The 23246-nt window shown below is 40.0% G+C and overlaps 1 protein-coding gene and 1 long non-coding RNA gene across 4 annotated transcripts; both read right to left on the bottom strand.

Moving 5' to 3' along the window:
• Window positions 1-7834: 7834 nt before the first annotated feature.
• On the bottom strand, window positions 7835-9234 carry LOC144383531 (uncharacterized). The gene is made up of 2 exons (XR_013450966.1): window positions 8434-9234; window positions 7835-8154 (listed from the first exon to the last, which is right to left on the bottom strand). It is a non-coding gene; the product is annotated as an uncharacterized LOC144383531 (long non-coding RNA).
• Window positions 9235-11851: 2617 nt separating this feature from the next.
• Window positions 11852-21234, bottom strand: LOC144383528 (uncharacterized). 3 transcript variants are annotated; one of them, XM_078081276.1, is made up of 2 exons: window positions 20913-21234; window positions 11852-19530 (listed from the first exon to the last, which is right to left on the bottom strand). In XM_078081276.1, the coding sequence occupies exon 2, from the start codon at window positions 17587-17589 to the stop codon at window positions 15418-15420; it is 2172 nt and encodes a 723-aa protein (XP_077937402.1). In that variant the 5' UTR covers window positions 17590-19530; window positions 20913-21234; the 3' UTR covers window positions 11852-15417. The 3 variants fall into 3 exon arrangements, 1 of the variants encoding a protein (XP_077937402.1); XR_013450962.1 differs by lacking the exon at window positions 11852-19530 and adding an exon at window positions 19538-19700; XR_013450964.1 differs by lacking the exons at window positions 11852-19530; window positions 20913-21234 and adding exons at window positions 19538-19700; window positions 19980-20781.
• Window positions 21235-23246: the final 2012 nt, after the last annotated feature.

Genomic DNA, 23246 nt, shown 5'->3' with positions numbered 1-23246 from the left:
TGTAGAGACTTCTACGCCGGGAGGGTTAGCTAGCTAGTTAGCTACGTGCTAACGGCGCCGGTCCGCATGACGTCACCGTGCTAAAGTTAACATCACTGCCCAGCTGCGACGCACACCGGACCGCGGTGAGGACACACAACCAGGACGTGGATGAAAAGAGGCACATTTGAACCAAAATAGTTCATTGTGTGAAGTTCTGTGTGGCTTTTGAGTTGGTCTCTCCTCAACACACTGATGTTTCCCCAACAAACTAGGTTCATAGGTGCATCTAAATATATACGTATATATACACATGTTCTATTTTACATGTTTATTTAACTGCAAAGTAATGATGTGTATTTGACACCCTTTTTTGCATTGAATCATACAGGGATGTTTATTGAAACTGATTGGCTGGCAAAAAGAAAACCCACCAGCCGCCACTGATACACATAAATATACGTAAGTATATGTATGAAGAAGGCCGTCGAGGCGCCGGAGGGGGGGTGTGGTAACTGACGGTCGCTGGAGGGAGGCCTTGTTCTGGGTGCAGACTGGACAAGCGGCCACAAACCCTTCCGTGTCCCTCTCAAGTGATGGCCACCAGAAGCGCTGCCTGAAGAAGCAGACCATCCGCCTGACCTCTGGCCGACATCTCATTTAAGGGGCATGTATCAAGGGCATCCTTTTTTAATTTGGTATAACCGATTTAATAAAGAATAGTTGATAGCTTAAGTAATTAAGTAAAGTAAGTAAAGTCATTTAAGAACCTTTTAGGCTGTCTTGTGGCTGGTGTCTTTTTTTAACACTATATAGATATTAGGCTGTAAAGCCATTGTATTACTGTTTGATTAAACATTAGGGTTTTTGAATCGCTCTTAGTCTGGACTCTCCCCTGAGACCTGTTGTCCATCGCACAAGGTGCTTGTGCCACAGACAACACAGATCACAGGATCACTGAGCCACTCAAACTCCTCCACCACGTTAAGGTGGCGATTCGCGGAGGAGATTTTTTTTTTTTATGTGGGAAACCCATAGATGGAGGGAAAACCCACAGTTGAACCCAAAAATGTTATTTATTTTATAATGGGGCGAAATTGGGGGGGGCGGGATTTGCGTTTTTTTTAAATAAAAAAATAAAATGTAACTTTTTAAAATAAAATAAAAGAATAACTTTTTAAAATAAAATACAAATAAAATATAACTTTTTTAAATAAAATAAAAATAAAATAAAATATAACTTTTTAAAATAAAATAAAAATGAAATAAAATATAACTTTTTAAAATAAAATTAAAATAAAATAAAACTTTTAAAAATAAAATAAAAGAATAACTTTTTTAAAATAAAATAAAAATAAAATATAACTTTTTAAAATAAAAAAATAAAATATTATTTTTTTAAATGAAAAAGAAAAAGAAAGAAAATACAACTTTTTAAAAGAAAAAAAGAAAATATAACTTTTTGGCATGTGAGGACCAAACTCCTCATTCAATCTGTAATCATGAAAATGAGTATATTTTATTCCCAGTGCTCCGTTAAGTGTTCTTTTCCCACTTCATTGACTGGAAAGTAGCGGAGCACAGCGCCTGAGGAATGAGGAATCTTTTTCATCTCATCCATTTCTTTCTTTGGCGAAATGCAAGGCTGCAAATGAAGATGAGCGGATTTCTGTATCTGCGCATATACCCTGAACCCGGTCATTTGGACGATGTTCGGATAACCTAACACAGCCGGTTTGACAAATCAATAGTAACAACTTGTGAAGGTAGGCCGATAGTTTCATTCGTCTGTCGTTGGAAATTGAGATCTCGGTTTGATTTTTCAAGTTATGCATTAGGCAAGGTAGACATACATGTCCCCCTCTATACTTTGTATTAAAGGCATGGCTAGTGGTAAAAAATAGCATCTGTTAAATTATATTTATGATATTTTAATAAGATATTATGTTCTATATTAAACTATAATGCTATATTTATGATATTAGTTCTATGTCATGTTAAATGGTATTAGAAATATGGAATATGATGCTATTTGATTTTAGTTCTACAATATTAAGTTAAATTATATTAGAACTATGAATACGATGCTATTTTATGATATTAGTTCTACGATATTAAGTTAAATTATATTAGAAATATGGAATACGATGCTATTTTATTTTAGTTCTACGGTATTAAGTTAAATTATATTAGAACTATGGAAGACGATGCTATTTTATGATATTAGTTCTACGATATTAAGTTAAATTATATTAGAACTATGGAATACGATGCTATTTTATGATATTAGTTCTACGATATTAAGTTAAATTATATTAGAACTATGGAATACGATGCTATTTTATTTTAGTTCTACGGTATTAAGTTAAATTATATTAGAACTATGGAAGACGATGCTATTTTATGATATTAGTTCTACGATATTAAGTTAAATTATATTAGAACTATGGAATACGATGCTATTTTATGATATTAGTTCTACGATATTAAGTTAAATTATATTAGAAATATGGAATACGATGCTATTTTATTTTAGTTCTACGGTATTAAGTTAAATTATATTAGAACTATGGAAGACGATGCTATTTTATTTTAGTTCTACGCTATTAAGTTAAATTATATTAGAACTATGGAAGACGATGCTATTTTATGATATTAGTTCTACGATATTAAGTTAAATTATATTAGAACTATGGAATACGATGCTATTTTATTTTAGTTCTACGGTATTAAGTTACATTATATTAGAACTATGGAATGCGATGCTATTTTATTTTAGTTCTACGGTATTAAGTTAAATTATATTCGAACTATGGAATACGATGCTATTTTATGATATTAGTTCTACGATATTAAGTTAAATTATATTAGAACTATGGAATGCGATGCTATTTTATTTTAGTTCTACGGTATTAAGTTAAATTATATTAGAACTATGGAATACGATGCTATTTTATGATATTCGTTCTACGATATTATGTCCTATGATATTGGAAAGATAAAGTATAAAGCCATGTCTCCTATATTAGTTCTACTATATTATGTCATATCAGTGTTTCCCCTAGGTTTCCAACTTTGGGGGGGCGGACGTACCGGAGGGGGGCGTGGGTGTTGGGGCGCTATGGAAAACACTGTATATGATATTAAGTTATATAATATTAGAAATACTAAGTATGATGCCATGTTTGTTATATTAGTCCTATATTATGTTATATGAGATTAGTCCTATATAATCTTCTATGATATTACAAATATGAAGTATAATACTATGTTTGTTATATTAGTCCTACATAATGCTATATGATATTAGTCCTATATTATCTTGTTATTATCTATGATATTACAAATATGAAGTATGAAAATATGTTCTATATATTGGCATGGCATCATTGAAACTATAGAGGGGGACATGTGTGTCAACCTTTCCTAATGCATAACTTGAAAAATCAAACCGAGATCCCAATTTCCAACGACAGACGAATGAAACTATCGGTCTACCTTCACAAGTTGTCACTGTTGATTCGTCAACCCAGCCGTGGTAGTTCATCCAAACACCGGCCAAATGGCCGGGTTCAGGGTATATGCGCAGATACAGAAATCCCCTCATCTTCATCTGCAGCCTTGCATTAACCAAAGAAGGAAATGGATGAGATGAAAAAGATTCCTCATTCCTCAGAGGCCGTGCCGTGCTACTGTCCAGTCCATGAAGGTGGAAAAAAACACTTCCTGGAGCAAAGGAAATAAAATATACAATGGCAATGATATTTACCAATGAATGAGGAGGCGGTCCATGCCCGGGGTGGGGGTATTTAGCGCTGTGAAGCGCAGGTGGAAGGGGAGCGGGGGTAGATGGATAAGGTAGGATGGAGTGGGAGGTGTAGGAAGGTGTTCTTACAGGTCCTAGATGGTCTCCTTTTTCTTCTCTTCTCTCTCCTATTTCTTTGTCTCCTTGTCCTGCATCTTGCGCCTCATTTTGTCCATCTCCGTCTGCCGGTCTTGCATCCGTCTCCCAAAGATGCCTCTTTTTTTTTTTTTTAAGTCGAGGCAGATGTTTTCAAGGACTGTTTTGTCGTCCTCTAATTCTTGGATCCTGGTGATAAGGATCTGATGTTCTTTGGAGATGGTATCCTCCAGTTGTTGGATCCTAGAGATCAGGCACAACTCAGTGAAATCACTGATTGTGACCATCTCGTGGTGGGTCTCCTCTTGGCTCTTTATTAAAGCAGCCAGAGAATCCCTCTGTGTCTTCAGCAGTTTGTGTTCTGCTTCCAACTGCTGCCAGGTCTCGTTGTTGACCGTGAGTTCAGCACTTTTGACAGAAAGTTCTTTTGTGGTCTCGGTGAGCTTCAGAGATAAACCCTTGTTCTCCCTGATAGTCTCATCCAGAGCCTCTGTCTTGATCTTCAGCAGTTTGTGTTCTGCTTCCAACTGTTGGTTGTTGGCCTGCTGCTTGTGCAGCTTCTCTTGAAGAGAAATGTTGGTGGAGAGTAACCCTGTTACTTTAGACTCCAATGACTGTTGTTGGTCATCCAGTTTCTTGGTTGTCTTTTTCTCCAGATCTTCATATTTCTGCTGCCAGGTCTGGTTGTTGACCGTGAGTTCAGCACTTTTGACAGAAAGTTCTTTTGTGGTCTCGGTGAGCTTCAGAGATAAACCCTCGTTCTCTCTGATAGTCTCATCCAGAGCCTCTGTCTTGATCTTCAGCAGTTTGTGTTCTGCTTCCAACTGTTGGTTGTTGGCCTGCTGCTTGTGCAGCTTCTCTTGAAGAGAAATGTTGGTGGAGAGTAACCCTGTTACTTTAGACTCCAATGACTGTTGTTGGTCATCCAGTTTCTTGGTTGTCTTTTTCTCCAGATCTTCATATTTCTGCTGCCAGGTCTGGTTGTTGACCGTGAGTTCAGCACTTTTGACAGAAAGTTGTTTTGTGGTCTCTGTGAGCTTCAGAGATAAACCCTCGTTCTCCCTGATAGTCTCATCCAGAGCCTCTGTCTTGATCTTCAGCAGTTTGTGTTCTGCTTCCAACTGTTGGTTGTTGGCCTGCTGCTTGTGCAGCTTCTCTTGAAGAGAAATGTTGGTGGAGAGTAACCCTGTTACTTTAGACTCCAATGACTGTTGTTGGTCATCCAGTTTCTTGGTTGTCTTTTTCTCCAGATCTTCATATTTCTGCTGCCAGGTCTGGTTGTTGACCGTGAGTTCAGCACTTTTGACAGAAAGTTGTTTTGTGGTCTCGGTGAGCTTCAGAGATAAACCCTCGTTCTCTCTGATAGTCTCATCCAGAGCCTCTGTCTTGATCTTCAGCAGTTTGTGTTCTGCTTCCAACTGTTGGTTGTTGGCCTGCTGCTTGTGCAGCTTCTCTTGAAGAGAAATGTTGGTGGAGAGTAACCCTGTTACTTTAGACTCCAATGACTGTTGTTGGTCATCCAGTTTCTTGGTTGTCTTTTTCTCCAGATCTTCATATTTCTGCTGCCAGGTCTGGTTGTTGACCGTGAGTTCAGCACTTTTGACAGAAAGTTGTTTTGTGGTCTCGGTGAGCTTCAGAGATAAACCCTCGTTCTCTCTGATAGTCTCATCCAGAGCCTCTGTCTTGATCTTCAGCAGTTTGTGTTCTGCTTCCAACTGTTGGTTGTTGGCCTGCTGCTTGTGCAGCTTCTCTTGAAGAGAAATGTTGGTGGAGAGTAACCCTGTTACTTTAGACTCCAATGACTGTTGTTGGTCATCCAGTTTCTTGGTTGTCTTTTTCTCCAGATCTTCATATTTCTGCTTCCAGGTCTGGTTGTTGACCGTGAGTTCAGCACTTTTGACAGAAAGTTGTTTTGTGGTCTCGGTGACCTTCAGAGATAAACCCTCGTTCTCCCTGATAAGGTCTGAAAACCTCTTTCTGTTCTTGTCAACCATCTGCTCATAGGCAAGATCTTTGCCTTTTAACATGTTGGTCAATTCGAACTTCACAGTTTCAGTGTGAGCGGTGAGTTCGCTCACTTGCCTTTTCAGGCAGTGCACTTCATTCCGTGCATGAGAAAGTGCAATGTTCACATTGTATCCGGTGGGAGGAGTCCCGAGAAGTGAAGCGCCAGCTCCAATTCTCTGGTTGTTTCTACGGTACATGTTAAATGACACTTGTGTAGTCTTGAAAAAGACTTGTTTTATTTGTCGCTAAATGACTCGATGTAACCTCTGAAAGATGGTGATGAATCTTCCAAAAAACTACTTAAGTCTGTAAAGGACAAATATCGCAGATACTTTCAAGGGAAAATATCCAACTGCACTCTTCTGGAACCAGAAACGCAATGATCTAGTGTTCCGAGACACATCAAAGGAGTTGTTGATGATGTCACAATTTGGAGTCCACTCTATGACACGGGCTGCGTTTCCCTGACAACGCAGCCCGTGTCATAGAGTGGACTCCATAACAACGGAATGGAGTCCACTCTATGACACGGACTGCGTTTCCCTGACAACGCAGCCCGTGTCATAGAGTGGACTCCATAACAACGGAATGGAGTCCACTCTATGACACGGGCTGCGTTTCCCTGACAACGGAATGCAAAATACAACAAAACTCACTTTGTGTGGTTTTTATACATACACAACGTGATGATGCCGATATATAAAGTCTCATTCACCTCTGTTTCTTCCTGCACCGTGATGCCCATTTCTGAACCACGTTTTGGATGAAGAAGCACTGATATTGAGTGATACAGATCAGACCAGCATGAAGCACCTCACCATCCCTTACACATGCTCCGTATGGCGCGGCATGTCTTTATATGCCGAACCTGTAAATAAAGGCACTATTTGCCGTACTGTCAGAAGTGTGTGTTTGGCGCTGAAGTCCATCTTTATTACCTTCCCTGGCCCCAGAAGAATGTGTCACATCAAAGAAGATTTCCACAAGACACTCCACATATTCTGTGTAAATGGGTGATTGTGTTTGATGTTGTGAGATGCATGTAATGGTAAAATATGTTAAAACATTGTCTTGCGCTAAACCCGGGTCTCAAGTGTATTTGAGCCTGACGTGCAAAGAGCAGCAAATACTACACACACTGTTATAGTGTAAATACTGTAAATACTACACACACTGTTATAGTGTAAATACTACACACACTGTTATAGTGTAAATACTGTAAATACTACACACACTGTTATAGTGTAAATACTACACACACTGTTATAGTGTAAACACTGTAAATACTACACACACTGTTATAGTGTAAATACTACACACACTGTTATAGTGTAAATACTGTAAATACTACACACACTGTTATAGTGTAAATACTACACACACTTTTCTACATTAGACACAGACATTTTGAATTATGTCACTTTATTGCCTTTTTTAGACGCTGCCTTGAAAATAGCCGCACATGAACACATTGATCAAACCGGGTCGGGTGTGTGATGGTAAACATGCCAATCAGGTGTAAACACTTTACAAAGGCAGCGGCAAAATTGCCAGTGTCAATACAACACTTAAAGAGTCAATTTTAACACTACCTCAGTGAACATATGGTCCCTATCGACACAGAGTGTAAAATGTACACTGAACACAGAGTTAAATTTCCAGAGTCAATTTTACTCTGGTAAGAGTTAAAATGTGACACTAGGTGCAGTGTAGTGTAATAATATTAACTCTAAGAAGTGTCAATCAAGTTTTACACTATGTAAGAAGTAACACCCATAGTGTTATTCACATGTAACACTAAATAGTTATAAAAGAAATAACCTTTCCAGTGTTAAACCTACTTTACACTATGTTGATTATGAAATCACTCCAAAGAGTGTTGATTTTTAACCAACTCCTACCAGTGTTGCATATCTATGCAGGGGGAAAAACACAGAGACAATTGTATCCATACTGTAATACATATTTATTCCAAGTAAACATGAAATATTGGCATCAAAAGTAAACCTAAAACATGTAAAGCTCACATCTTATCACAGTGGCAAAGATCTTGGTTGGTGCTGGATGACAGGAATGTTTTGATCAACATGATGGTATCTGCAAAGACAGCAAACTGAAATCAACATTATGGTCTACAACCCCATACAAGCTGACAACCTGAAAATACCCTATTTCAGCTTTAAAAATCACAAACACAACTACATTTTCGGTCAAGTACATCAACTTATTACTTATCACCAGAGCACCACAGTACATTAAAGAACAATCTGAAAGAAAAAAGAAAATATACATATTAAGTAACTACGTAACTACGTAGACCCCTCCGCCGTAGCCTGACGTGCACCTCCGAAAAGATCAAACTGCGAGTCGAGTTGACATAGACCGCAAGTGCTGTGATTGGTCCGCTCAGAACGTAATTTGCGGCAGTTGCTGACATTCGAAAGTATCGAAAGTGCACTTGCTCGTCCAGGTCCCTCAGTGGGTGAACCAGTGTTGTAAATTCACGCTTCTCCGTAGCCTGCGCTTCAATATGAGCTTCGGCTCACCAAGGATTCGGCACCCGCAGAAACACACAGCCACACCCGCCGCCGCCGTAACGTGGAAGCATAAATTAAGCTTACAGCAGCTACAGCCATAGACATAAAGAATAGACATCGACCGCTGCTGCCTAGTGGTGCTGACGAGCCGCGGGGCCGCCAGCTTGGACCGGTCACCCGCTCCACTCAGTGCCAGCTGGCGCAACGAAGTGTCAGCGCGTCACTCGCTGAATACAAAAGCGGATGTTCACGGGATTTTGTAGGCATGACACCGAAAACATGATTCGGCGTATTTTAATATTCATAGTAGTTGTAACAGTAATAATATTCTGGTATATAATATAATAATAAATATTTGTTTGCGCCTCAGCAGCCAATGCAGCGTCTACTCTTTATATATCTATGGCTACAGCAGCAGCTAACGTGAACCGAGCCTCTCGGAGCCGCGGCTCCGTTCACGTTAACTGGGTCGACTCGGTGCATTCCGCCGTCTGCCGGTGAACTAGCGGGTCCTATGAGCACGTCCGCATGTCCGCGACATGTCCCGCTATGCTCGACCAAATTGTGACGTGACGCTAAAGCGATTTGCTCCGGCTCAAATAGAAATAATAAATATGACTGCTTCAACGAATTTTTGTCGTGATTTTACTGTAATAAATGTGCAAGCATGACACATAACACACCACGACAGCTCGTCCTCGTCGACATTAACGTTACCTCGTGTCGTTTTTGTTCAGTTTGGTGTTGCGTGGTCAGACATGTGGCTGCTACATTTAAGCTAACCGCCGACCCGATAATCACGTTAGCCATTTGAAATTCAGTATTTGAAGACACAAACCCAACATTGACTAGTGTGGTGAATGAATACGTCCCTTTATTCTTATACAGATTCTACTCGAATAAAGAAAAAACAACGGGAATAGTTTATCTAGAAAGACTTACCACAGTATTTCGATGCGAGGAAGATGGTGATGCCAGAATCCACATTCTCAGTTTGACCGGGAAAGTTGGTGGGCGGGGCTCTCCAGAGTATTTTTTGTGATACTCTGGAAGGTATCTTGCTCTAATCAGTGTTGAATCTGGGCCTGAGAGAGTCAATAACACTGACAGAGTAAAACCTCTGTTAACTGTGATTATTTTCACCAACATTGGAAGTTTTCTGGTTCAATTTTACTCTGTCCATTGCTGGAAGAACTCCGGAGGAATTAAAATAGTTTGACACTGCCTTTTTGACACTGGCAAATTTACTGTGCACAGTTATAGTGTAAATACTGTAAATACTACACGCACTGTTATAGTGTAAATACTGTAAATACTACACACACTGTTATAGTGTAAATACTACACACACTGTTATAGTGAAAATACTGTAAATACTGCACACACTGTTATACTGTAAATACTACACACACTGTTATACAAACAAAACCAGCACAGTTAGCACATAAACACATATATAACACCAACACATAGCAAAATCATATTAAAAGCCAATAAAACAGTCTACAACTTTCCTGGCAAGTACATGTTTTTACATCCTTTCGCATTCAGTCGGTCCACGATTGTTTGCCTGGCTTTTTCTCTTTTTTTCTCTGTTTAATTACAGCTGCAGCTCTTTATTTTCTTCCTTCTTGGCTTCAGGTGCAGTTAGGATGCAAAGCTCAACATATCTTGTCAGAATTTTCTAGTTGGCACGTTCATTATGCAGCCTGCAGAAGAGTTAACGTCACGTACTGATGGCTATAAAACATCACTGAACATAGATCCAACAATGCGGTGAGCATTACAAATCATAGTACTCTTTGCACTGCAGGCCTAAGATACTGAAATACTTTTACCATGATCCAAATAATTGCCTATGAGAGCAACATGTAATCCAGCAATGAACACATAATCTCTTTAGTGAAACAGTGTACAACTAATCACACTTTTCAACAAAGCAATTGGTTAACCAGTATGTTCAGGCTTCATGAGCAAATACAGAATCCCTTTGTGTTCATTTCCAAAGCCGCATTAAGACACACATCACTTTATTTAATACGCCGCTTGCAAGTCGCTGTGTTGTGCCAGACTCTCAATAAAACATTTAGGACAAACCCACGGTCATGAAGAGACTCCTCTAACGTTACATGGACTCTGCGTGAGGAAGAGGAGGAGGAAGAGGAGGAGGCTCCGTGTCGCTAAATACTAACTTTCCACCGACCACTTTTCCCCCCCGGTGTCGCTCCGATCTGCCGGCGCTCTATCATTTTGTGCTACTTGTCGAGAACTGCTTCTTTGTAGTATTGGGCATGCGCCGAGTGGATTTTCCAAGTTTCCTTGACACGCCCATAATATTTTGCAACCCTGTCGGTGAACGACGTGTTAACCGAGTAACATCCTCAAAATCCCGATTATTTCCTCTTTTGGCCAAGTTAAAAAGTACATTGAGCGTGTAGATTGTACAATGACCGTTCTCTTGAAATGAAATATTAAATAATTGCATGGACTGTGGATCCTCGCCTCCGTCTACTCTGTTGTATTATCCTGCAATGAGTAGTGGGAGCAATATTTGATAGGGTGTTATTGTGCTATCAAAATCTGCTACCCCTGAACTTTTTATAATAATCGAGTGTCTGGATGCTCAATGTTTATACTTCTCATCCAATCACATTCACTGTCCGCATAGCGCCGTTTATCTGGAGAAGCCGGAAGTAACGAGACTGTTTTTAAAATGTCAGGAGTAGAAGTCGTCTGAAAAATAAACACTCCAGTAAAGTTTCTACGTAAGTACAGTAACCAAGTATTTGTACTTGGTTACTTGACACCTCTGCCTAAAATACTTTGAGATTTGGGGCCAGCACTTTCCCGCCCTACGCTGCGCCCGTCAAGAGTCTCGCGACGCGCCCATGTAGCGCCATGACAACGGCGAGCATTGTCCCTCCGACAGGACCAAACCCGGACTCGGTACGTTCTCTCCTCAAAGAGCCGTTTGACGGAATAACTTTCGGGGAGAAACTCGAGGTGAAAGAGGTGGACCGGGACCAGCCGGACCTCACGACCAGACAACGGACCGGTGTGAAAGGGAAGCCGAGGCTTCTGTAGAGACTTCTACGCCGGGAGGGTTAGCTAGCTAGTTAGCTACGTGCTAACGGCGCCGGTCCGCATGACGTCACCGTGCTAAAGTTAACATCACTGCCCAGCTGCGACGCACACCGGACCGCGGTGAGGACACACAACCAGGACGTGGATGAAAAGAGGCACATTTGAACCAAAATAGTTCATTGTGTGAAGTTCTGTGTGGCTTTTGAGTTGGTCTCTCCTCAACACACTGATGTTTCCCCAACAAACTAGGTTCATAGGTGCATCTAAATATATACGTATATATACACATGTTCTATTTTACATGTTTATTTAACTGCAAAGTAATGATGTGTATTTGACACCCTTTTTTGCATTGAATCATACAGGGATGTTTATTGAAACTGATTGGCTGGCAAAAAGAAAACCCACCAGCCGCCACTGATACACATAAATATACGTAAGTATATGTATGAAGAAGGCCGTCGAGGCGCCGGAGGGGGGGTGTGGTAACTGACGGTCGCTGGAGGGAGGCCTTGTTCTGGGTGCAGACTGGACAAGCGGCCACAAACCCTTCCGTGTCCCTCTCAAGTGATGGCCACCAGAAGCGCTGCCTGAAGAAGCAGACCATCCGCCTGACCTCTGGCCGACATCTCATTTAAGGGGCATGTATCAAGGGCATCCTTTTTTAATTTGGTATAACCGATTTAATAAAGAATAGTTGATAGCTTAAGTAATTAAGTAAAGTAATTAAAGTCATTTAAGAACCTTTTAGGCTGTCTTGTGGCTGGTGTCTTTTTTTTAACACTATATAGATATTAGGCTGTAAAGCCATTGTATTACTGTTTGATTAAACATTAGGGTTTTTGAATCGCTCTTAGTCTGGACTCTCCCCTGAGACCTGTTGTCCATCGCACAAGGTGCTTGTGCCACAGACAACACAGATCACAGGATCACTGAGCCACTCAAACTCCTCCACCACGTTAAGGTGGCGATTCGCGGAGGAGATTTTTTTTTTTTATGTGGGAAACCCATAGATGGAGGGAAAACCCACAGTTGAACCCAAAAATGTTATTTATTTTATAATGGGGCGAAATTGGGGGGGGCGGGATTTGCGTTTTTTTTAAATAAAAAAATAAAATGTAACTTTTTAAAATAAAATAAAAGAATAACTTTTTAAAATAAAATACAAATAAAATATAACTTTTTTAAATAAAATAAAAATAAAATAAAATATAACTTTTTAAAATAAAATAAAAATGAAATAAAATATAACTTTTTAAAATAAAATTAAAATAAAATAAAACTTTTAAAAATAAAATAAAAGAATAACTTTTTTAAAATAAAATAAAAATAAAATATAACTTTTTAAAATAAAAAAATAAAATATTATTTTTTTAAATGAAAAAGAAAAAGAAAGAAAATACAACTTTTTAAAAGAAAAAAAGAAAATATAACTTTTTGGCATGTGAGGACCAAACTCCTCATTCAATCTGTAATCATGAAAATGAGTATATTTTATTCCCAGTGCTCCGTTAAGTGTTCTTTTCCCACTTCATTGACTGGAAAGTAGCGGAGCACAGCGCCTGAGGAATGAGGAATCTTTTTCATCTCATCCATTTCTTTCTTTGGCGAAATGCAAGGCTGCAAATGAAGATGAGCGGATTTCTGTATCTGCGCATATACCCTGAACCCGGTCATTTGGACGATGTTCGGATAACCTAACACAGCCGGTTTGACAAATCAATAGTAACAACTTGTGAAGGTAGGCCGATAGTTTCATTCGTCTGTCGTTGGAAATTGAGATCTCGGTTTGATTTTTCAAGTTATGCATTAGGCAAGGTAGACATACATGTCCCCCTCTATACTTTGTATTAAAGGCATGGCTAGTGGTAAAAAAATAGCATCTGTTAAATTATATTTATGATATTTTAATAAGATATTATGTTCTATATTAAACTATAATGCTATATTTATGATATTAGTTCTATGTCATGTTAAATGGTATTAGAAATATGGAATATGATGCTATTTGATTTTAGTTCTACAATATTAAGTTAAATTATATTAGAACTATGAATACGATGCTATTTTATGATATTAGTTCTACGATATTAAGTTAAATTATATTAGAAATATGGAATACGATGCTATTTTATTTTAGTTCTACGGTATTAAGTTAAATTATATTAGAACTATGGAAGACGATGCTATTTTATGATATTAGTTCTACGATATTAAGTTAAATTATATTAGAACTATGGAATACGATGCTATTTTATGATATTAGTTCTACGATATTAAGTTAAATTATATTAGAACTATGGAATACGATGCTATTTTATTTTAGTTCTACGGTATTAAGTTAAATTATATTAGAACTATGGAAGACGATGCTATTTTATGATATTAGTTCTACGATATTAAGTTAAATTATATTAGAACTATGGAATACGATGCTATTTTATGATATTAGTTCTACGATATTAAGTTAAATTATATTAGAAATATGGAATACGATGCTATTTTATTTTAGTTCTACGGTATTAAGTTAAATTATATTAGAACTATGGAAGACGATGCTATTTTATTTTAGTTCTACGCTATTAAGTTAAATTATATTAGAACTATGGAAGACGATGCTATTTTATGATATTAGTTCTACGATATTAAGTTAAATTATATTAGAACTATGGAATACGATGCTATTTTATTTTAGTTCTACGGTATTAAGTTACATTATATTAGAACTATGGAATGCGATGCTATTTTATTTTAGTTCTACGGTATTAAGTTAAATTATATTCGAACTATGGAATACGATGCTATTTTATGATATTAGTTCTACGATATTAAGTTAAATTATATTAGAACTATGGAATGCGATGCTATTTTATTTTAGTTCTACGGTATTAAGTTAAATTATATTAGAACTATGGAATACGATGCTATTTTATGATATTCGTTCTACGATATTATGTCCTATGATATTGGAAAGATAAAGTATAAAGCCATGTCTCCTATATTAGTTCTACTATATTATGTCATATCAGTGTTTCCCCTAGGTTTCCAACTTTGGGGGGGCGGACGTACCGGAGGGGGGCGTGGGTGTTGGGGCGCTATGGAAAACACTGTATATGATATTAAATTATATAATATTAGAAATACTAAGTATGATGCCATGTTTGTTATATTAGTCCTATATTATGTTATATGAGATTAGTCCTATATAATCTTCTATGATATTACAAATATGAAGTATAATACTATGTTTGTTATATTAGTCCTACATAATGCTATATGATATTAGTCCTATATTATCTTGTTATTATCTATGATATTACAAATATGAAGTATGAAAATATGTTCTATATATTGGCATGGCATCATTGAAACTATAGAGGGGGACATGTGTGTCAACCTTTCCTAATGCATAACTTGAAAAATCAAACCGAGATCCCAATTTCCAACGACAGACGAATGAAACTATCGGTCTACCTTCACAAGTTGTCACTGTTGATTCGTCAACCCAGCCGTGGTAGTTCATCCAAACACCGGCCAAATGGCCGGGTTCAGGGTATATGCGCAGATACAGAAATCCCCTCATCTTCATCTGCAGCCTTGCATTAACCAAAGAAGGAAATGGATGAGATGAAAAAGATTCCTCATTCCTCAGAGGCCGTGCCGTGCTACTGTCCAGTCCATGAAGGTGGAAAAAAACACTTCCTGGAGCAAAGGAAATAAAATATACAATGGCAATGATATTTACCAATGAATGAGGAGGCGGTCCATGCCCGGGGTGGGGGTATTTAGCGCTGTGAAGCGCAGGTGGAAGGGGAGCGGGGGTAGATGGATAAGGTAGGATGGAGTGGGAGGTGTAGGAAGGTGTTCTTACAGGTCCTAGATGGTCTCCTTTTTCTTCTCTTCTCTCTCCTATTTCTTTGTCTCCTTGTCCTGCATCTTGCGCCTCATTTTGTCCATCTCCGTCTGCCGGTCTTGCATCCGTCTCCCAAAGATGCCTCTTTTTTTTTTTTTTAAGTCGAGGCAGATGTTTTCAAGGACTGTTTTGTCGTCCTCTAATTCTTGGATCCTGGTGATAAGGATCTGATGTTCTTTGGAGATGGTATCCTCCAGTTGTTGGATCCTAGAGATCAGGCACAACTCAGTGAAATCACTGATTGTGACCATCTCGTGGTGGGTCTCCTCTTGGCTCTTTATTAAAGCAGCCAGAGAATCCCTCTGTGTCTTCAGCAGTTTGTGTTCTGCTTCCAACTGCTGCCAGGTCTCGTTGTTGACCGTGAGTTCAGCACTTTTGACAGAAAGTTCTTTTGTGGTCTCGGTGAGCTTCAGAGATAAACCCTTGTTCTCCCTGATAGTCTCATCCAGAGCCTCTGTCTTGATCTTCAGCAGTTTGTGTTCTGCTTCCAACTGTTGGTTGTTGGCCTGCTGCTTGTGCAGCTTCTCTTGAAGAGAAATGTTGGTGGAGAGTAACCCTGTTACTTTAGACTCCAATGACTGTTGTTGGTCATCCAGTTTCTTGGTTGTCTTTTTCTCCAGATCTTCATATTTCTGCTGCCAGGTCTGGTTGTTGACCGTGAGTTCAGCACTTTTGACAGAAAGTTCTTTTGTGGTCTCGGTGAGCTTCAGAGATAAACCCTCGTTCTCTCTGATAGTCTCATCCAGAGCCTCTGTCTTGATCTTCAGCAGTTTGTGTTCTGCTTCCAACTGTTGGTTGTTGGCCTGCTGCTTGTGCAGCTTCTCTTGAAGAGAAATGTTGGTGGAGAGTAACCCTGTTACTTTAGACTCCAATGACTGTTGTTGGTCATCCAGTTTCTTGGTTGTCTTTTTCTCCAGATCTTCATATTTCTGCTGCCAGGTCTGGTTGTTGACCGTGAGTTCAGCACTTTTGACAGAAAGTTGTTTTGTGGTCTCTGTGAGCTTCAGAGATAAACCCTCGTTCTCCCTGATAGTCTCATCCAGAGCCTCTGTCTTGATCTTCAGCAGTTTGTGTTCTGCTTCCAACTGTTGGTTGTTGGCCTGCTGCTTGTGCAGCTTCTCTTGAAGAGAAATGTTGGTGGAGAGTAACCCTGTTACTTTAGACTCCAATGACTGTTGTTGGTCATCCAGTTTCTTGGTTGTCTTTTTCTCCAGATCTTCATATTTCTGCTGCCAGGTCTGGTTGTTGACCGTGAGTTCAGCACTTTTGACAGAAAGTTGTTTTGTGGTCTCGGTGAGCTTCAGAGATAAACCCTCGTTCTCTCTGATAGTCTCATCCAGAGCCTCTGTCTTGATCTTCAGCAGTTTGTGTTCTGCTTCCAACTGTTGGTTGTTGGCCTGCTGCTTGTGCAGCTTCTCTTGAAGAGAAATGTTGGTGGAGAGTAACCCTGTTACTTTAGACTCCAATGACTGTTGTTGGTCATCCAGTTTCTTGGTTGTCTTTTTCTCCAGATCTTCATATTTCTGCTGCCAGGTCTGGTTGTTGACCGTGAGTTCAGCACTTTTGACAGAAAGTTCTTTTGTGGTCTCGGTGAGCTTCAGAGATAAACCCTCGTTCTCTCTGATAGTCTCATCCAGAGCCTCTGTCTTGATCTTCAGCAGTTTGTGTTCTGCTTCCAACTGTTGGTTGTTGGCCTGCTGCTTGTGCAGCTTCTCTTGAAGAGAAATGTTGGTGGAGAGTAACCCTGTTACTTTAGACTCCAATGACTGTTGTTGGTCATCCAGTTTCTTGGTTGTCTTTTTCTCCAGATCTTCATATTTCTGCTTCCAGGTCTGGTTGTTGACCGTGAGTTCAGCACTTTTGACAGAAAGTTGTTTTGTGGTCTCGGTGACCTTCAGAGATAAACCCTCGTTCTCCCTGATAAGGTCTGAAAACCTCTTTCTGTTCTTGTCAACCATCTGCTCATAGGCAAGATCTTTGCCTTTTAACATGTTGGTCAATTCGAACTTCACAGTTTCAGTGTGAGCGGTGAGTTCGCTCACTTGCCTTTTCAGGCAGTGCACTTCATTCCGTGCATGAGAAAGTGCAATGTTCACATTGTATCCGGTGGGAGGAGTCCCGAGAAGTGAAGCGCCAGCTCCAATTCTCTGGTTGTTTCTACGGTACATGTTAAATGACACTTGTGTAGTCTTGAAAAAGACTGTTGGTCAGCCCTGAAAAGGGGTGTAGTCTTGAAAAAGACTTGTTTTATTTGTCGCTAAATGACTCGATGTAACCTCTGAAAGATGGTGATGAATCTTCCAAAAAACTACTTCAGTCTGTAAAGGACAAATATCGCAGATACTTTCAAGGGAAAATATCCAACTGCACTCTTCTGGAACCAGAAACGCAATGATCTAGTGTTCCGAGACACATCAAAGGAGTTGTTGATGATGTCACAATTTGGAGTCCACTCTATGACACGGGCTGCGTTTCCCTGACAACGCAGCCCGTGTCATAGAGTGGACTCCATAACAACGGAATGGAGTCCACTCTATGACACGGACTGCGTTTCCCTGACAACGCAGCCCGTGTCATAGAGTGGACTCCATAACAACGGAATGGAGTCCACTCTATGACACGGGCTGCGTTTCCCTGACAACGGAATGCAAAATACAACAAAACTCACTTTGTGTGGTTTTTATACATACACAACGTGATGATGCCGATATATAAAGTCTCATTCACCTCTGTTTCTTCCTGCACCGTGATGCCCATTTCTGAACCACGTTTTGGATGAAGAAGCACTGATATTGAGTGATACAGATCAGACCAGCATGAAGCACCTCACCATCCCTTACACATGCTCCGTATGGCGCGGCATGTCTTTATATGCCGAACCTGTAAATAAAGGCACTATTTGCCGTACTGTCAGAAGTGTGTGTTTGGCGCTGAAGTCCATCTTTATTACCTTCCCTGGCCCCAGAAGAATGTGTCACATCAAAGAAGATTTCCACAAGACACTCCACATATTCTGTGTAAATGGGTGATTGTGTTTGATGTTGTGAGATGCATGTAATGGTAAAATATGTTAAAACATTGTCTTGCGCTAAACCCGGGTCTCAAGTGTATTTGAGCCTGACGTGCAAAGAGCAGCAAATACTACACACACTGTTATAGTGTAAATACTGTAAATACTACACACACTGTTATAGTGTAAATACTACACACACTGTTATAGTGTAAATACTGTAAATACTACACACACTGTTATAGTGTAAATACTACACACACTGTTATAGTGTAAACACTGTAAATACTACACACACTGTTATAGTGTAAATACTACACACACTGTTATAGTGTAAATACTGTAAATACTACACACACTGTTATAGTGTAAATACTACACACACTTTTCTACATTAGACACAGACATTTTGAATTATGTCACTTTATTGCCTTTTTTAGACGCTGCCTTGAAAATAGCCGCACATGAACACATTGATCAAACCGGGTCGGGTGTGTGATGGTAAACATGCCAATCAGGTGTAAACACTTTACAAAGGCAGCGGCAAAATTGCCAGTGTCAATACAACACTTAAAGAGTCAATTTTAACACTACCTCAGTGAACATATGGTCCCTATCGACACAGAGTGTAAAATGTACACTGAACACAGAGTTAAATTTCCAGAGTCAATTTTACTCTGGTAAGAGTTAAAATGTGACACTAGGTGCAGTGTAGTGTAATAATATTAACTCTAAGAAGTGTCAATCAAGTTTTACACTATGTAAGAAGTAACACCCATAGTGTTATTCACATGTAACACTAAATAGTTATAAAAGAAATAACCTTTCCAGTGTTAAACCTACTTTACACTATGTTGATTATGAAATCACTCCAAAGAGTGTTGATTTTTAACCAACTCCTACCAGTGTTGCATATCTATGCAGGGGGAAAAACACACAGACAATTGTATCCATACTGTAATACATATTTATTCCAAGTAAACATGAAATATTGGCATCAAAAGTAAACCTAAAACATGTAAAGCTCACATCTTATCACAGTGGCAAAGATCTTGGTTGGTGCTGGATGACAGGAATGTTTTGATCAACATGATGGTATCTGCAAAGACAGCAAACTGAAATCAACATTATGGTCTACAACCCCATACAAGCTGACAACCTGAAAATACCCTATTTCAGCTTTAAAAATCACAAACACAACTACATTTTCGGTCAAGTACATCAACTTATTACTTATCACCAGAGCACCACAGTACATTAAAGAACAATCTGAAAGAAAAAAGAAAATATACATATTAAGTAACTACGTAACTACGTAGACCCCTCCGCCGTAGCCTGACGTGCACCTCCGAAAAGATCAAACTGCGAGTCGAGTTGACGTAGACCGCAAGTGCTGTGATTGGTCCGCTCAGAACGTAATTTGCGGCAGTTGCTGACATTCGAAAGTATCGAAAGTGCACTTGCTCGTCCAGGTCCCTCAGTGGGTGAACCAGTGTTGTAAATTCACGCTTCTCCGTAGCCTGCGCTTCAATATGAGCTTCGGCTCACCAAGGATTCGGCACCCGCAGAAACACACAGCCACACCCGCCGCCGCCGTAACGTGGAAGCATAAATTAAGCTTACAGCAGCTACAGCCATAGACATAAAGAATAGACATCGACCGCTGCTGCCTAGTGGTGCTGACGAGCCGCGGGGCCGCCAGCTTGGACCGGTCACCCGCTCCTCTCAGTGCCAGCTGGCGCAACGAAGTGTCAGCGCGTCACTCGCTGAATACAAAAGCGGATGTTCACGGGATTTTGTAGGCATGACACCGAAAACATGATTCGGCGTATTTTAATATTCATAGTAGTTGTAACAGTAATAATATTCTGGTATATAATATAATAATAAATATTTGTTTGCGCCTCAGCAGCCAATGCAGCGTCTACTCTTTATATATCTATGGCTACAGCAGCAGCTAACGTGAACCGAGCCTCTCGGAGCCGCGGCTCCGTTCACGTTAACTGGGTCGACTCGGTGCATTCCGCCGTCTGCCGGTGAACTAGCGGGTCCTATGAGCACGTCCGCATGTCCGCGACATGTCCCGCTATGCTCGACCAAATTGTGACGTGACGCTAAAGCGATTTGCTCCGGCTCAAATAGAAATAATAAATATGACTGCTTCAACGAATTTTTGTCGTGATTTTACTGTAATAAATGTGCAAGCATGACACATAACACACCACGACAGCTCGTCCTCGTCGACATTAACGTTACCTCGTGTCGTTTTTGTTCAGTTTGGTGTTGCGTGGTCAGACATGTGGCTGCTACATTTAAGCTAACCGCCGACCCGATAATCACGTTAGCCATTTGAAATTCAGTATTTGAAGACACAAACCCAACATTGACTAGTGTGGTGAATGAATACGTCCCTTTATTCTTATACAGATTCTACTCGAATAAAGAAAAAACAACGGGAATAGTTTATCTAGAAAGACTTACCACAGTATTTCGATGCGAGGAAGATGGCGATGCCAGAATCCACATTCTCAGTTTGACCGGGAAAGTTGGTGGGCGGGGCTCTCCAGAGTATTTTTTGTGATACTCTGGAAGGTATCTTGCTCTAATCAGTGTTGAATCTGGGCCTGAGAGAGTCAATAACACTGACAGAGTAAAACCTCTGTTAACTGTGATTATTTTCACCAACATTGGAAGTTTTCTGGTTCAATTTTACTCTGTCCATTGCTGGAAGAACTCCGGAGGAATTAAAATAGTTTGACACTGCCTTTTTGACACTGGCAAATTTACTGTGCACAGTTATAGTGTAAATACTGTAAATACTACACGCACTGTTATAGTGTAAATACTGTAAATACTACACACACTGTTATAGTGTAAATACTACACACACTGTTATAGTGAAAATACTGTAAATACTGCACACACTGTTATACTGTAAATACTACACACACTGTTATACAAACAAAACCAGCACAGTTAGCACATAAACACATATATAACACCAACACATAGCAAAATCATATTAAAAGCCAATAAAACAGTCTACAACTTTCCTGGCAAGTACATGTTTTTACATCCTTTCGCATTCAGTCGGTCCACGATTGTTTGCCTGGCTTTTTCTCTTTTTTTCTCTGTTTAATTACAGCTGCAGCTCTTTATTTTCTTCCTTCTTGGCTTCAGGTGCAGTTAGGATGCAAAGCTCAACATATCTTGTCAGAATTTTCTAGTTGGCACGTTCATTATGCAGCCTGCAGAAGAGTTAACGTCACGTACTGATGGCTATAAAACATCACTGAACATAGATCCAACAATGCGGTGAGCATTACAAATCATAGTACTCTTTGCACTGCAGGCCTAAGATACTGAAATACTTTTACCATGATCCAAATAATTGCCTATGAGAGCAACATGTAATCCAGCAATGAACACATAATCTCTTTAGTGAAACAGTGTACAACTAATCACACTTTTCAACAAAGCAATTGGTTAACCAGTATGTTCAGGCTTCATGAGCAAATACAGAATCCCTTTGTGTTCATTTCCAAAGCCGCATTAAGACACACATCACTTTATTTAATACGCCGCTTGCAAGTCGCTGTGTTGTGCCAGACTCTCAATAAAACATTTAGGACAAACCCACGGTCATGAAGAGACTCCTCTAACGTTACATGGACTCTGCGTGAGGAAGAGGAGGAGGAAGAGGAGGAGGCTCCGTGTCGCTAAATACTAACTTTCCACCGACCACTTTTCCCCCCCGGTGTCGCTCCGATCTGCCGGCGCTCTATCATTTTGTGCTACTTGTCGAGAACTGCTTCTTTGTAGTATTGGGCATGCGCCGAGTGGATTTTCCAAGTTTCCTTGACACGCCCATAATATTTTGCAACCCTGTCGGTGAACGACGTGTTAACCGAGTAACATCCTCAAAATCCCGATTATTTCCTCTTTTGGCCAAGTTAAAAAGTACATTGAGCGTGTAGATTGTACAATGACCGTTCTCTTGAAATGAAATATTAAATAATTGCATGGACTGTGGATCCTCGCCTCCGTCTACTCTGTTGTATTATCCTGCAATGAGTAGTGGGAGCAATATTTGATAGGGTGTTATTGTGCTATCAAAATCTGCTACCCCTGAACTTTTTATAATAATCGAGTGTCTGGATGCTCAATGTTTATACTTCTCATCCAATCACATTCACTGTCCGCATAGCGCCGTTTATCTGGAGAAGCCGGAAGTAACGAGACTGTTTTTAAAATGTCAGGAGTAGAAGTCGTCTGAAAAATAAACACTCCAGTAAAGTTTCTACGTAAGTACAGTAACCAAGTATTTGTACTTGGTTACTTGACACCTCTGCCTAAAATACTTTGAGATTTGGGGCCAGCACTTTCCCGCCCTACGCTGCGCCCGTCAAGAGTCTCGCGACGCGCCCATGTAGCGCCATGACAACGGCGAGCATTGTCCCTCCGACAGGACCAAACCCGGACTCGGTACGTTCTCTCCTCAAAGAGCCGTTTGACGGAATAACTTTCGGGGAGAAACTCGAGGTGAAAGAGGTGGACCGGGACCAGCCGGACCTCACGACCAGACAACGGACCGGTGTGAAAGGGAAGCCGAGGCTTCTGTAGAGACTTCTACGCCGGGAGGGTTAGCTAGCTAGTTAGCTACGTGCTAACGGCGCCGGTCCGCATGACGTCACCGTGCTAAAGTTAACATCACTGCCCAGCTGCGACGCACACCGGACCGCGGTGAGGACACACAACCAGGACGTGGATGAAAAGAGGCACATTTGAACCAAAATAGTTCATTGTGTGAAGTTC

This window comes from Gasterosteus aculeatus, chromosome 2 (genome assembly GCF_964276395.1).
Source record: "Gasterosteus aculeatus chromosome 2, fGasAcu3.hap1.1, whole genome shotgun sequence".
Taxonomy (NCBI): Eukaryota; Metazoa; Chordata; class Actinopteri; order Perciformes; family Gasterosteidae; genus Gasterosteus; species Gasterosteus aculeatus.
The sequence above is the reverse complement of the archived record's forward strand: the minus strand, read 5'-3'. Positions and strand labels throughout refer to the sequence as shown.